Here is a 17872-nt window from a genome sequence, read left to right on the forward strand (position 1 = left end):
TAAGCTATCAATCGTTGGGTAAACATGTGAATAATCTGTGCAGACAATGACTTTGCACGCAATTAGGTCACGTATTGATTATTTTATATAGCAGGCTATTATAAAACATATAAGGTGGCCATTTAAAGCAGGTTTAAGTCATGCATGTAACAAAAGTGTGATTTGATAGACGATATTTAACACAACGAAGTATTTGATGTACCCTTTTTCTGATCACGTAAATGCCCTTGCATATATTCTAATTTCGTTTAGATTTAGTACGCCACGAAATTAAACATGCAAATAATCAGTAATTTGGGTATACATATACATACACTTGAAGCGTTATCTAAAGAAACTTCAGCGGACAGTTTATATAGTATTGACAGACCTGTTTAAAGTCACGCTAGTCCAAAACATGAAAAGCGACATTTAAAGTTATGGTAGCCAGAACTAGTGAAGCGTATTTGGAAACAATTTATTTGAACGCTATTAGTAGACGTATTGATTATTTCAGATAGCAGTTTATTTTAAAATGTTTTACAAAATACCTTTTTAACTCGGTCATTTAAAGAAGGTTAGATTTAGATATGTTACAAATAAGTCGTTTAATAGCGATATTTGACAAAACGCTGTATTTGATGTAGAAACTTTAACATTAATGTGTGGATTTTTTATAACGTGCTGTTTAAAACCATTGAAGAAGTTTAACAAACAAACTATTCCAGACATGAAACTCACACTTTTTGCAGACAATTTACAAATCTATTGTTGAAAACATTTCACTTACATACTGCTACTAATGTTAACAAGCAAATTGTTGTCGACATTTGATAAGCACATTGTTACAATTAACAAGCACACTGTTACAATTAACAAGCACACTGTTGCAAACGTTTAACAAGCAAACTGTTGCTGATATTAAATACCTACACGTTTGCAGACATGTAAGATGCACACTGTTACTGACACTTAACATCCGACTCATAATAACTGTAAGTTGTTGATATTTGATAACTATCCGGTTGTTGATATTTGATACCTATCCGGTTGTTGAAATTTGCTAACTACGCGGTTGTTGATATTTGATAACTGCACGGTTGTTGATATTTAATAACTACCCGGTTGTTGATATTTGATAACTACCCGGTTGTTGATATTTGATAACTGCATGGTTGTTGATATTTGTTAACTACCTGGTTGTTGATATTTGATAACTGCACGGTTGATGATATTTGATAACTACACTGTTGTTGTTTTTGATAACTAGACGGTTGTTGATATTTTGTAACTACACTGTTGTTGATATTTGATGACTACCCAGTTGATGATATTTGATAACTACACTGTTGATGATATTTGATAACCACACGGTTGATGATATTTGATGATTGTACGATTGATGATATTTGATAACTACACTGTTGTTGAAATTTTGATAACTTTAAGGTTGGCAACAACATCGTTGTTGATATTTGATGACTACACGGTTGTTGATATTTGATAACTACACGGTTGTTAATAGTTGATAACTACACGGTTGATGATATTTGATAACCACACGATTGATGATATTTGATAACCACACGATTGATGGTATTTGATAACCACACGGTTGATTATATTCGATAACTACACGGTTGTTGATATTTGATAACCACACGGTGATGATATGTGATAAAACACGGTTGATGATATTTGATAACTACACGGTTGTTGATATTTGATAACTACACGGTTGTTGATATTTTATAACTACATGGTTGATGCTTTTAAATAACCACACGGTTGTTGATATTTGATAACCACACGGTTGTTGATATTTGATAACCACACGGTTGATGATATTTGATAACCACACGGTTGATGATAACATTGCAACACACAACTTAGCAGCAAACGTGTAAAACTGTTTCCTATGTTTGCAGGCATTTAACCAGCATGTGAACAGGTCACGAGACCCGAGTCCCCATCGCTCCCCGAGCCCCATGCGACAGGCGAAACCGGACAAAATGGACGACGAATATGACATCAAGCAACCCATAAATAATATTGGTAAGTGACGTATGCGACCAATCATATGAATAGGTGACTTATGGGATCAATTATTAAGGTAAGTTACGCATAGGATCAATTGTTTTTGGTAGCATACTTATGGGATCAATCATAAATTTATTATAATTATTCATGACAGTAAGTGACGTATGCGATCAACTATATAGGTAAGTGACGTATGCAATCAACTATATATAGGTAGATGACGTATGCGATCAATATTATATGCATCTTACGTATCGATCAATTATATAGTAATGTATGTTTAAAAAAATAAACAGGTCACGTATGTGGTAAATCATATAGAAAGGTAAATTTGGTAGGTGGCGTGTGTGAGTAATCATATTGCTAGGCTACGTATGCGATCAATCACGGAGGCAGTTTACGTTTGCGATCAATCATAATGGTTGGCGACGTACTCGATCATTCATATAGGTAGGTGACGTCCGCGATCATGCATATAGGTAGGTGACGTGTGTGATCATTCATATAGGAAGGTGACGTCCGCGATCATGCATATTGGTAGGTGACGTGTTCGATCATTTATATAGGAAGGTGACGTCCGCGATCATTCATATAGATAAATAACGTATGTGATCATGCATATTGGTAGGTGACGTGTTGATCATTCATATAGGTAGGTGACGTATGCGATCATTCATATAGGTAGATGACGTATGCGATCATTCATATAGGTAGATGACGTATGTGATCATGCATGTTGATAGGTGATGTACGCGACCATTCATATAGGTAGGTGACGTCCGCGTTTATGCATATTGGTAGGTGACGTGTGCGATCATTCATATAGGTAGATGACGTATGTGATCATGCATATTGATAGGTGACGTACACGATCATTCATATAGGTAGGTGACGTCCATGTTCATGCATATTGGTAGGTGACGTGTGCGATCATTCATATAGGTAGGTGACGCATGCGACAGGTTTACCTCGCCGTGTAAGCCTTTCGGAGACGTGTCGGATAAAGTCATGTACCCAAAGGCATTAACATAATAATCTTTTTATCCTAAAATATTTATTTTTAAAATCTTTGGTTAGACAATTAAAGTCTACTTCAACAGACTTAATTAACTGAATCTAACCATTATATCAAAATTGTTGGTGATATTTCCAGGTAACACGTGAATTAGTCCTCCACATATCCACGCAAAAGAGTAACGATACAAAATATCACTATATGCCTCGGATGGTTCGCACTCAAGTAGAACATAAAAAGTTTTGTTCAAACTTAACTTCTTGTTTAACTAAAGCAAAAGACATAAAACAAAATGGCTGCCGATGTGAAGGCAGGTAGACTTTTAAAGCACATTTTACACGAAACTCTAAGGAGTTTCCTTCCATAAACTCATTTTATATCCAATACAATATACAAATAATTTACATATGCATGCAATCACATATCCGGTATGTCGCTAGTACACCAGCTCGACCGACCATAATAGTTTGTGCCGATCCTAAAGAATGTAAATTAGAGACTGATAGGATTTCCGCCTGTTATTGCATATTCTCGTGTAATTGTGAATCGTTAACAGAAAAAGATTAACCGACCGACCTCTCGTACTTTACTGGCAATATTTGTGGAAACGCGTGGCCTTTTTGAGCTTTTATTGTATAATCGCATCACTTATAGACTGATGATATTTAATTGGAAAAGTCAGGGACGCTTTAATACCGATTATTTGACCTCACTGTGTATGTTTTTCCTGGTAATTTCCATGAAGAGTTAAGAACACATGCTTTAATCATAAGTTGTAACAGTGCATTATTACTAAATCAAGTGTCTATACCGTTCCCCTAACTCAGAAAAAGGTAAATTCATAAAGTGTACGTACATTGTGTATTTCTTTAATATTACTCAGATTTATGTTTGTTATTACACTGAATGTCTTTTACATATCTCACATACACGTTTGTTTTTTTTTTATAGAAAACAAAACTTGTATCTGAATACAGTAAAATTAATGAATACCCTTTTTGTAAAAATGAATCATTCTTGTATTCAGGAGATACCATGTTTTATTCCTTTATTTAGGTTGCCAGGAGCTACTGAGTTTTGCCGAAAAATGTACCCACGTTGGATTTTTAAGAAAACGTCGAAATATAAAATTATTTGCGTGTAAGTATTCTATTCGTCAAACAAATAGTGACACCTCATTATCATCATCATTATCAAAACCAGCTTTATCATCAACATCAGCGGCATCAGTATCGTCATCATTCTAATCATGATCAGCAGAAGCAGCATTCATAATCATCGCCATTATCATCGTCCATATTATCATAATAATAATAATAATCATCATAATGATCGTCATTACGAAGACCATCAACATCACTATAATTACCACCATCGCCTGAACATTTTTTCAAATTTTACATAAGTAAGTTCGGTTTCAAACATCGTATATACTGTAACGCATTTTTTACGGACTGTCATGCTCTTCTGGTATGACACTTAAAGTTCATGCATTTAGTCAAGTTTCCCAGAACAAGGCTAATATTATCACTATTAACGCCACTGATAGTTCAAGCGTTCACTGAATAATACTATAAGAAATTTAATGGACAGTTACATATATGTGGATTTAAAATATTTTTGTACAGTGTTGAGGAAATAAGAACTTAATTATTTCAAATGTTTCCTATTCCTTTGTACGATGTAAATGATGGGCGTTTAGCAATACAGACTGTAACTGCATATGGTATCTTCCTGGTTCAAACCATGTTGGCGTAAGCTTCTGTTATTTGCACGAAAACAGTTTTATCGTTCGTTTCTGTTATCCAGCGTTGTTTTATACCATAGCTTCTTCATTTAAATGTTTGCATTTATCAGTATAAAGCGTTTAATGACTACAGAAAAATAACCGGAATTTGTTAAGAACTCTCCTTTGGCGGTCTTTGTTCATCGAATGAACACCAACCAGATTTTAAACTGAAATGGCGGAGAAAATACGACCCTAATAGGTTTTAAACATGTTTAAATTACCAGGCGAATGCAAAACAATAACATCTCAACCAAAGTATTCTTGGATAGTATACATCAGGCTTTTACGTTTTAAAATTACACAACCAAACTAAGGATACAAATCAAAGATTTAAAGAGGACTAATGGTGAAGTCAACAACAAGGGAAGTAACTTATCTGTAAATACGTGCCTCTTATCAAAGGGAAGTAACTTGTGTAAACTGTTATTTTATGTATTAGGAACATATTTAAGAATTATAATTTATTTATTTGTCTACTTAATGCTTACCCGATGTAAATCAACCGGATGTAAATCATTTGTACTTAACGAATATGTGTTCGCACCTAGTGCATTATGCAGTACATGTGTATGTTAATTATGTTTTATAAGTGTCCTTGTCTGTAATCTCTTCATGTAAAATAGTACATTGAAGGGATTTTAGTGCATAGTCTTAATGGTCTTTATAAAATATCATGCATTAATAATACAAAGTGTTCAATTTGTATAGCATAATATTCAGAGTGGAGTGGAATTGTTACTTCAATTATTTTCATAGCGACCATATTGGCAGCCATCTGGCGTTAAATCTGGATGTCATTTCGATCAATCCACTTCGAAAACATTAACCATCATAACATCATTTTATTTTAGGCTGAAAAGATCCAAAATAATGGGTGAAGTCATAATTATATCACCACATACGTTAAAATGCTGTAAACGGACGCCATCTTAGACTTCCCAAAACCCCCAAATATACCAGCCCGGCATCATTTTGATTATTCACCAGCAGCATCCCTGTTCCATGTCAAAAACACTTTAACATTTACTATACACCTCAATCTCGGATGTATGTCATTTTCTGTCGGACTATATCATCTGATTAGCACTGGATGGATATTGTATTTTAAAAAAGGCAAATTAACACTATTAATGAAATAATATCCTGCCTTTTTAAAACGATGATCACACACAAGTCATTACATTATAAATTATTCGAAAGATTAAAAAAAACAGGTTGTGCATATACTCAACACATTATTATAATAAGGTATTCATATTCATTATAAAAATAGTCATCCTGATTACATACTGTCTATTTTATGAACACCGACACTCATACAACAGTATGGTGTCGAGCCAAATTACCTACAATAAACAGGCTCATCCGGTTTTCTTGTATGACAAATGTAAACTGCATACGCCTTTTAAAACAATAAAGCATGCCCAAATCAAGGATTATATCCAACCATTCTTCTCACTCTATTATCACTCTATTTAAGTATACGACGATTGTGTTGTTGTTTAAACAAATAATATAAGCCGCGTGATTCGAAAATGGGTATTATGCCACCATGCGACCAGGGTAATTCCAAACCAGCCAGTGCATCTACCCTCTCCGCCGATTATAACTCGAACAGTGCGTGTCTTTAACCCTTTCAGTGCGGGAACCGAATTTTGAAGGCCTTTGCAAACAGTTAGGATCCAAACTGTTTGCTATTCTGATAGTATTCTTTGAAAAAAATCGAAGAAAATGCTAATTTTTGAAATTCAGCAGACGACATTTTAGCAGACGACAAATTTCCCAGCATGCAAAGGGTTAAAGCGGATGCACAGGCTAGTATAAAACTATGCTGACAGCATATGGCATAAAACCAGTTTTCGCATGGAGCGGGTCACACGTTGTGTTTTAAGTATTAACGATTATCAGTGTTCCATAATCTCCTTAGGGCCACAGGCGTACGTTGTTATTCATGACGGATGCATATATTACTTCAAAGACGAGAAAGCGAAGAAACCGGCAGGAAAGTTTTCTCTCTACGGATACAACAGGTTAGTCTAATTAATAGACTAACACTATGCATTATTGTAAAAGATAAATAGTTTTATTCAGAAGAGTATTTATGAAAATACATAGATAAGTTTCAGGTCGTACTTAACCTGAAATTATGCAATTCATAATTCGCGAAGCTATTATTGTGGAATCATGTGATGTTGAATACGCGTGTGAAGCTGAACTCGTGAATTTCCATGAGGCTTAACTTGTTAATTTGCATGAGGCTTAAATTGTGAATTCGTGTAAAGCTGAAATTGTGAATTTGCGTGAAGCTTATATTATGAATTTGCATGAGGCTTAAACTGTGAGTTCGTGTGAAGCTAACATTGTGAATTCGCATGAGGCTTTAATTGTGGATTTGCTTGAAGCTGACATTGTGAATTTGCGTGAAGCTGACATTGTGAATTGACGTGAAACTGACTTTGTAAATTTGCGCGAGGCTTAAATTAATTTTGAATTCGTGCGAATATGAAATTGTGAATACTTGTAAAGCTGACATTGTGAATTCTTGTGAAGCTGACATTGTGAATTCGTGTGAAGCTGAAATTGTGAATTCGCGTGAAGCTGAAATTGTGAATTCGTGTGAAGCTGAAATTGTCACTTTGCGTGAAACTGAAATTGTGAATATGCGTGAGGCTTTAATTGTGAATTTGCGTGAAGCTGACATTGTGAATTTGAGTGAGGCTTAAATTGTGAATTTGCGTGAAGCTGACATTGGGAATTTGTGTGAGGCTAAAATTGTGAATTTGCGTGAAGCTGACATTGTAAATTTGCGTGAAGCTTACATTGTGAATTTGCGTGAAGCTTAAAGTGAATTTGCGTGAGGCTTAACTTGTGAATTTGCGTGAAGCTGACATTGTGAATTTGCGTGAGGCTTAAATTGTGAATTTGCGCGAAGCTGACATTGTGAATTTGCGTGAGGCTTAACTGGTAAATTTGCTTGAAGCTAAAATTGTGGATTTGCGTGAGGCTTAAATTGTGAATTTGCGTGAGGCTTAAATTGTGAATTTGTGTGAAGCTGATATTGTGAATTCGCGTGAAGCCGACATTGTGAATTCGTGTGAAGCTGAAATGGTGAATTTGTGTGAAGCTGAAATTGTGAATTCGCGTGAAGCTGAAATTGTGAATTCGCACGAAGCTGAAATTGTGAATTCGTGTGAAGCTGAAATTGTCAATTCGTGTATAGCTGACATTGTGAATTTGTGTGCGGCCTAAATTGTGAATTTGCGTGAAGCTGAAATTGTTCATTCGTGTTAAGCTGAAATTGTGAATTCGTGTTAAGCAGAAATTGTGAAAATCGTGTGAAGCTGACATTGTGAATTCTTGCGAAAATGAAATTGTGAATTCGTGTGAAGCAGACATCGTGAATTCGTGCGAAACTGAAATTGTGAATTCGTGTGAAACTAAAACTGTGAATTCGTGCGAAACTGAAATTGTGAATTCGTGTGACGCTGATATTGTGAATTCGTGTGACGCTGACATTGTGAATTCGTGTGAAGGTGAAACTGTGAATTCGTGTTAAGCTGAAAATGTGAATTCGTGTTAAGCTTAAATGATGAACACGTGCTAAAATTAAACTGTGAATTCGTGACTTTGCGTGATTCTGAGAAATTATGAGCGTGCGTGTGGCTTAATTTTGAATTTAAGTTAGACTGAATGGTGTAAAAATAACTTCGCAAACGGCTGTCTAAGTCATTTTTTTTTTGAGACTGATCGAGGTTTAAAGAACGGATTCGTCTGAAGTAAGAATTGTGGATTCGTTTGAATCCTAAATCATTATGGAATTTAGTGAGGAAGACATTGTTTTCATGTAAGTGGGAAATTGTAACCACGAAATTCCTGTGAATACTAAATTTTCTGTGAGGTTGATTTTATGAGAGAATATAAGTGTTCATTTGAGTGGACTGAAACTACGAAGTCGTGAAACAAAAACCCTTTAAATTCGCGTACGTCTTAAACTGTAAAGGCGTCTCATGATTAAAGAGGCCATGTGATGCAATGAATACATTATACATCCTATGAGTTTCAGTTGTGTCAACCGAGTCATAAAATTTCCGAGATCTAAAAAGAGCCGCTTCACGCGGATATAGGTCTTATACCTCTTGCGACCAGCGTACCCGCGCATTTTGGTCCGGGCTTACCTTGTCCGCTAATAATACTGCTATCCCGTTCGTGATTGTACAGCGGATTAGCTTCATCATATTACATGTTTACAAGACGCGGCTTAAAATATAGGCTATGCTTGTCATAATAACAAGGAAGTTTGAAATGTCATGTGCAGCTGTATTACACTTTGCAGTCATATGCAATACCATTTGATGCATCATTTTTTTTGTTATATATAATGCTTGTTCTTACACCATCTTAAGTAAGCTTCATATGAAGTGATTAGTTTGCACAAGTTATTAAAATGGGAAGCTATGAGGTCCATACACATACCAATAGCTTTTTAATGCAAAGGATTGCAAAGCGCTGATAGTTTAGAATGTTGCTGAGACAGTTCATCATGATTTATTCAATTAGATCTAATTGTCTTTGTTTTTGTGTACGGTAGCACGCATGTGACATGTCCACGTTTTAGTTCGTAATAGCGAGTGGGGACGAGGTAATTAACTTATGAGTTCGACTCATAAAGTCGTGGAAAAGTGGATAACTAACTCGTGGGAACGAATAGCAAGTCGTGTAAACGACAAAGCAAGTCGTGTTAACGAATAGCAAGTCGTGGTAACGATTAGCAAGTCGAGGTAACGAATAGCAAGTCGTGGAAACTAATAGCAAGTCGTGGTAACGAATAGCAAGTCGTGCCAACGAACAGCAAGTCATGGTAAAAAATAGCAAGTCTTGGTAACGAATAGCAAGTAGTGTTAACGACACAGCTTATAAGTCAATAGGTCGTTGTAACTATTCGCGGGAACAAGATAATTAACTCTTAGAATGACATAATAAACCAATAACACTATGCACAATGAATATGCGCTCCGATTATAAGTAAAAATCAGTCTATTTTATATCATAGCGCTGCTAGCCTCCCTGAAATCTGCCATTTTGAAAAATGCGTTATAGAACGTGTTTGCTGTATTTCTAGTATTGTTTTTACTACGATTTTATTGTACCCCGAGTCAATAGGTCGTGGTAAATGTACCCCTGGGACGGATAATACGCCTAAGGCATCCGGTCATACTCTGGGGTACTGGGCTATAATTTCCATACCCCGGGTACTTTGCAATATACTAACGAGTACCCGAGTTATTTTATGTAGTACATTGGCCGACAAGGACCAGTTGACTCTAACGAACTTAACCAACATTGTATTCTCAAAACCACGTGTTTCTTCCAGCGTGATTCGAGCGTCCGAGATTTTGACCCGGGATGCGCCATGGGCATTCAAGATCGTGCATTCGCACGCGGAGTTCAAGACCTACTTCTTCGCAGCGGCCTCCGAGCAGGAAATGAAGGCATGGATGGTCTCCATCAAGCGGGAGATGCAGCTCGCCAACGGACAGAGTGCCACCTATGGGTAAGAGTGATTACGATGTTGATCCTCGCTCATGGAAAACAGGGCTTAGCGTATGTGCGTAAAGTGTATTCCCATTTTAGCCTGTGCAGTCCGCAGAGGCTATTCAGGGACGACACTTTCCGCTTTGTGTTAATTTTATTTAAAAGAAAACGTATTTTTAGCGAAACTCGTTTTCGTTATGTTTCGTTTCCTTCAAGAAACTAAATGTATCGTTTATAAGAAAAACCGGCATGTTTATTTCTCGTTTCCAGGTGGAACATCTCTGTTTATTTTCATTTTTCAAGAAGAATTTACATGTTTATTTCTCGTTTTAAGACAGAGCCTTAATGTTTGCCCGGGTATTTCGCGTTTCCTCAATTAACCTTAATGTTTATTTTTTGTTCCAAAAAGAACTTTCATCTTTTCTTATTCACTTTTCAAGAAAGAAGGGCGATTATACGATTTTGTCAAATATTTATGAGTTTATATAAAATGTGTAAAAAAAAAACGTATTATACACATATTTCAATATAAATTAAAATAAAAGTTGAGAAGAACATGTGTCGAAAAATGCGAAATAAGCCAGATATTTAATTATAAAATCGAACATGTCTGTACAGTCGTATTCGCCAGCATGTATATCATGCATGTACGATGTTAATCTAAATTTTTTGTTTTACGGATTATTTTAATTTCCTGCAACGATATCAATTCATACGAAACACGAACACGAACTCCGATCCTAATAAAAAGACGAGTTTCGGTTATTGTAGGAAATATGTACGAATATCTTCGTCACAATCGGCTAGGGGCGCTAATTTGTCTTTGCTGCATTTTATGAAATTCGTCTTCAATGTATAATTTTTCTTGCCTATTTTGTGTTATTGTAACATAATTTTATCAATATATTACACATTAACAAATCGTATAATCTCTCTTTATGTTTGTTTGTTCTTGTTTCCAATACGAATTTTCAGTTTTGTTTTTTTCTTGTATCTATTTGGGAACGTTCATGCTTACTACAATTCAAGAAAGAACCTTTGTTATACTTATTGTTTCCAAATTGAACGTGTATGTACTTTTTCAAAAAGAACGTTTATGTGTGTTTTATTCTTGCCAAGAAGCTTCATTCTTTCAACTTGTTTCCAAAACGGACCTTCGTGTTTTTTCTTGTTTATAAAAATACCTTTCATGTTTTTTTCTTGTTTCCAAGAGGAACCTAAATATTTTGTCCCGTTTCTTACAAAACATTATTCATGTTGTTGTTACTTTCCCGAGTTGAAACTTTATATTTTCTTGTTTCAAAGCACCTTCTTTTGTTTTCGAAGACAGCCTTCGGGGTTTTCTTGTTTCCAAGAATACACTTTATGTTTTTTCTTGTTTTCCAAAATGAAACTTTATGTTTGTTCTCGTTTTTAAGGAAAACCTTTTATTTAACGTTTCATGTAAGAACCGTAGTGTGTGTGTTTTTTTAATGTTTTTTAATGTATTTTTCTTATTTTTTATTAATACCCTTCATGTTTTGATATAGTATCCAAGATAAACCTTCGTATTTTTCTTGTTTCGAATAAGAACTTTTGTGTTTGTCTCGTGTCCTAGAAAAACCTTCATGTTTTTTTTTCAAACGGGTCCGAAAACAACCCTAATGCTATTGTTTTCTTGTTTCCAAGAAGAACCTTCGAGTTTTGGCCTGTTTCCGAGAAGAATCATTATTGATGTATATTCTTGTTTCCATTAATCGTCATTTTTCAAGAATAAGAATCATGAAGAGTCTTCTTTTTCTTCTTTCCAAGTATTACCTTAGTGTTTTTCTCATTTCTAAGAAAATCCTTCGTGTTTTTTTTATCTAGCGGAGCTGTCATGTTTGTATTTGTTTCCTTGAAGAATCTCCGTGTTTTTCCTCTTTTAAAGGAAAAAAATCGTACGTTTCTGATAAAAAAAACATCCTGTTTTTCTCATTTCCAGGAAGAACCTTCAGCCGGTTGCTAAGTTAGAGCGCGACGAGACTCTGGACGACCCGGGTTTCTACCAGCACATTGAAATGAACATCTACGCAGACTCCACCAATTTCGTGCCCGCCGAGGACTACCAGAAGAAGTGCAGCATTAAGAAGGCCAATGAAGGTAAGTGTACTGAAAAGAAAGCTAATGAAAGTGTGTGTACTGGAAGAAAGCGAATGAAGCCGTGTGTACTGGAAGAAAGAGAATGAAGGTGAGAGCACTGGAAGAAGGCAAATGAATGTGAATGTACTGGAAGAAAGCAAATGAAGGTGAGTGTACTCGAATAAGGCCAATGAAGATGAGTGTATAGGAAGAAAGCGAATGGAGGTGAGTGCACTGGAAGAAGGCCAATGAAGATAAATGTACTGGAAGAAGGTCAATGAAAGTGAATGTACTGGAAGAAAGTGAAGACATATGAGTGTATTGGAATAAGGCGAATGAAGGCTAGTTTCCTGGAAGAATGCCAATGAAGGTGAGTGTACTGGAAAATGGCAAATGAAGATGAGTGTAAGCGAATGAAAGTTAGTGAAAGCGAATGATGGTCCAGAACCGATAAGATTAAGAGCGAATGTTCGTAAGGGCACAGGTTAAACATGCAGTGTTAAGAAGAAGTAAACAAACGGCGATGCTTTTGTATTAAAGGGAAAGATGATAATGAATATATGTGAGAAAGTTATTGGATGTAACTCGTGTAACCTTACAAATGGATTACCGGAAAATGGGTATTATGTCATGCGACAAGCGTAGCTCAAGCCAAGCTTGCACAATAGCGCTTCATCAATACACTTACCTTACACTAAACCGTAATGGGACAGATTTTTCTTAAACTAGGCGTTTAAGACTTGTATTTAAAACTTGGTGATCCATCATCACTACATGACTCTATCTCTTTCTTTTTACGATCCCAGATTCGGACGACGAGGAGCTGGTGATGCCCGACCCTTCCATGTACACCGATCGACCTCCCGTGGCCCTCCCCAGCCACGACCCATTCGTCACCCTTCCCACTCCTAAAAGAATCGACGACGTGAGTAGTCGAACGTATTGAGGTTTGGGTGGCCATATCCCATCATTAATTGAGCGATTTATTCCACGATAACAAGTTTTCATAGTCCTGATTTTGCATTAGTATTGATATGACAACGCAGAAATAGAAAAATGAAATAAAAATCAATTTCAGATTCTGTACAAATTACTTTTAACTCACTACAATATGTTGTTTCAACTCACTATAATTCGTGGGATGTTAAATGTCGTTGATTCTTGAGTTTAGGGATCCATGAATTTACCATAAACACATCGCAAAATAATCGACGCAGATTCTTCCTTCTTTGTCGCAATCAGATATCCAAGAATAAACGTATCCACGAAAAAGCATTACAATCACGATACTTCATGCCTAGTAATATAAATGATTTTACAGTATGCAGGGGTAGTATTCCAGAAACATCTTAAGTTAACTTTTATTCTTATTCTTAAATTGGGAAATGTTCTTAAGTGTTTCATTTCCTATTGCAATAGTTTGGCATCAAGAATTACATCAAAATAACATCACCATGTCAATATTATTTGAGGAATACCAAAAGAAACCTGTGATTCCTTATCTACTTAAGAAATACAAAACATTGTAATTTTGAACTTAAGTGAAATTATTTAAGAAATGACTTAAGAAGTTTTTGGAATACCACCCCAGAACTATTTAAAAGAATTAAAATAGTTCGTATATACATGCAATCCTTGTGATATTAGTCTAAAATCAATATAAAAAAGCTGTTTTGATTTGTTTTCTTAGTATCATGATCTAGATTCGTTTATTAAATATTAATTTGATTTCACCTTATGCGTTGAACACGTTAAAAACATTAAAACATTATCACAGATGCTCAGTTTAAGTAAAGAACTGGTAACTTACATTATTTAAATAAAACAATCGTATAAACACACGCTAGCGTATGGTTGCCAACACAACGCTGTATCACGTACGTGCAAATAAAAGCATGCGTTTGCTGTTTTTCAGGGCCCACCACCACTTCCCCCTGGGCCCCCGCCTCCAAAACCAAACCGGGCGGTTGAGCCCCCGGTTTTAGAGCATGCTCCTAGGGCGCCGACCCGCAAACCTCCGAAATTACCCGGTATTTTCTGTACCACTTATCTTAAAAAAACGTTATGTTACAGTAAAATGTGTGTGGGTTATAACATTACGTTATGTAGCAGATATATTCAAAACTTGACATGCTCTTTAATAACACCATGCTCTTTAATTTCACATGTATATCATACCAAACTTTATATTTCGTTGTTTCCTTTCCTAAGTTAATGATGCTATGTGTACGGACGTGATTTCACATGCCCATGTGCATGAACATATTATTTTTTCTCTTTTGATTATTGTTTTTTCTCTAATTCAATAAGCTTGGGCGAGTTTGTTCGTTAAGTACGGCAATACATGATGATTCCCGAAAGTAGGTATGAGCACATAGTCGAATACGACTTGAATACGTGGGTTCGCCCATGAACACATGGTAAGGTTACCTAAATCTTCGCGATATGATCTAATATGTGTTTAAAACAGAAAACAATATCCAACAAACGAATGAATTATCAAACATAGTGTGTGCACTGATGTGGCTTTTTAATTTCTGTTTGAAGTTTATTAAATATGCAAACTGAGAGAGCACGCATAAGAGCAAGTTTCATAGATATTATACGGCTATTATGCTGTTTATATACCATACTCGCTTTAACGTTTACACATGTCAGGTTCGAAATAATTCGTTTTCTTTACACTCATGATCGCGTTAAACGTTAATTATACACGTTTTCATTCTCAATGTATATACATGTACAGAATCACGACAAATGTCAAATACAATACAGAAAATGCATAGTTATTTCATTGATCTATAAACATATAATGGATTGAATATAACTGATTTAAAATTAACGTTTTCAAACTATTATTAAATCTTTTCCCCAGAATATGCTGTCCTATTTATAGCTGAGCTTTCTTTACCTTTATCAATGATAATCAGCGAGGACTGGCTCGGTCTTTTACATAGGTCGCCATTGTAAAGAATTTTTTCACGGTATGATAACTTAGACGAGCTGCTTTGCAGCATCGTCAAAAAGTAATATTGTTTGCACATATTCATTACCCACAAATATGACTTGTCACACATTCATTTTCTCTAAATATAGTGTTCACATGGATTCATTTGTCACCAATCATAACGGTCACAAAGGCCCTTTGCTCACAATACATATGTGTTCACACACAAACACACACACACGCATCCGCTTTTCACAATATATATTTTTCACTAAAACATCCACAGTATACGAATAACATAGTCGACACACATCCATTGATCACGAATCCATTTGTCCAAACACATCCATTGTTCTCGAATCATTTGGTCCACAAACATCAATTGTTCTCGAACCATATTGTCCATACACATATATTGTTCTCGAATCATATTACCCACACACGCATATTTTGTTCTCGAATCATATTGTGTACACACACAGATATTGTTCTCGAATCATTTTGTCCACAAACATCAATTGTTATCGAATCATATTATCAACACATGTATTGTTCTCGAATCATGTTGTCCATTCACATTTATTGTTCTCGAATCATATCGTCAATACACATGAATCGTTCTCGAATCATATCGTCAATACTTTTATATTGTTCTCGAATCATATTGTCAACACACATATATCAAATCATATTGTACATACACATATATTGTTCACGAATCATATTGTCCACACATATATATTGTTTTCGAATCATTATATTTTTCCACACATATATATTGTGTTCGAGTCATATTGTCCATACCCATATATTGTTCTCGAATCATATTGTCCACACACATACATAGTTCTCGAATCATATTGTCCGCACACATATATTGTTCACGAATCATCTTGTCCATACACATATATTGTTCACGAATCACATTACCCACACACATATATTGTTCTCGAATCATATTGTCCACACACATGTATTGGGCACGAATCATATTGTCCATAAACTTTCATTGTAAACGAATCATATTGTCCACACATATATTGTTCACGAATCATTTGATCCACAAACATCCATTGTTCACGAATTGCATTTCCCACATACATATAGTGTTCACGAATCATAATTGTGTTCATGAATCATGTTGTCGACAAACATATTGTTCACAAATCAAATTGCCCACGCATATATATTGTTCTCGAATCATAATATTGTTCTCAAATCATATTGTCCACACACATATATTGTTCACGAATCATCTTGTCCATACACATATATTGTTCACGAATCACATTACCCACACACATATATTGTTCTCGAATCATATTGTCCACACACATGTATTGGGCACGAATCATATTGTCCATAAACTTTCATTGTAAACGAATCATATTGTCCACATATATATTGTTCACGAATCATTTGGTCCACAAACATCCATTGTTCACGAATTGCATTTCCCACATACATATAGTGTTCACGAATCATAATTGTGTTCATGAATCATGTTGTCGACAAACATATTGTTCACAAATCAAATTGCCCACGCACATATATTGTTCTCGAATCATAATATTGTTCTCAAATCATATTGTCCACACGCATATATTGTTGACGAATCATAATATTGTTCTCGAATTACATTGTCAATACTCATATATTGTTCACGAATCATAATATTGTTCTCAAATCATATTGTCCATACACATATATTATTCACGAATCATATTTTCGCACACATATATTGTTCTCCAATCGGATTGCCTACACCCATATATTGTTCACATGCCACATTGCTAACACACATATATTGTTTTCGAATCATATTGTCCACACACATATATTGTTCACGAATCATATTGTTCACATACATATATTGTTCATAAATCAAGTTTTTTACACACATCCATTGTTCACAAATCATTTCGCCCACACACATATATTCGTAACGAGTCAATCATTATACACAAATAAAACTTACCACACATATCCAGCGTTCACGAAAATTGCCTACACACATCTATTGTTAACAATTCATATCCCACAAATAGCCATTGTTAACAATTCATATTGCCAACACACATACATTGTTAACAATTCATATTGCCTTCACACATACATTGTTAACATTTCATATTGCCTACACACATTCATTGTTAAAAATCATATTGCCTACACACATCCATTGTTAACAATTCATATTGCCTACACACATCCATTGTTAATAATTCATATTGCCTGCACACATCTATTGTTAACAATTCATATTGCCCACACATAGCCATTGTTAACAATTCATATTACCATCACACATACATTGTTAACAATTCATATTGCCAACACACATACATTGTTAACATTTCATATTTCCTACACACATATATTGTTAACATTTCATATTGCCTACACACATTCATTGTTAACAATTCATATTGTCTACACACATCTATTGTTAACAACTCATATTGCCTAC

The 17872-nt window shown here is 35.2% G+C and overlaps 1 protein-coding gene across 4 annotated transcripts in view; it reads left to right on the plus strand.

Annotated features, from left to right (window-relative positions):
* Positions 1 to 17872, plus strand: part of LOC127841538 (SH3 domain-binding protein 2-like) — a 60729-nt gene that overhangs the window by 33950 nt on the left and 8907 nt on the right. For all 4 annotated transcript variants that reach the window (XM_052370423.1, XM_052370426.1, XM_052370425.1 and 1 more), the window contains exons 2-8: positions 1908 to 2034; positions 4091 to 4174; positions 6751 to 6853; positions 10195 to 10374; positions 12319 to 12476; positions 13262 to 13380; positions 14371 to 14485. In XM_052370423.1, the coding sequence (XP_052226383.1) occupies positions 1908 to 2034; positions 4091 to 4174; positions 6751 to 6853; positions 10195 to 10374; positions 12319 to 12476; positions 13262 to 13380; positions 14371 to 14485 (886 nt within the window). The remainder of the gene's footprint in view (positions 1 to 1907; positions 2035 to 4090; positions 4175 to 6750; positions 6854 to 10194; positions 10375 to 12318; positions 12477 to 13261; positions 13381 to 14370; positions 14486 to 17872) is intronic.

The sequence above is a fragment of the Dreissena polymorpha genome, chromosome 8, assembly GCF_020536995.1.
Source record: "Dreissena polymorpha isolate Duluth1 chromosome 8, UMN_Dpol_1.0, whole genome shotgun sequence".
In the NCBI taxonomy this organism is placed as follows: Eukaryota; Metazoa; Mollusca; class Bivalvia; order Myida; family Dreissenidae; genus Dreissena; species Dreissena polymorpha.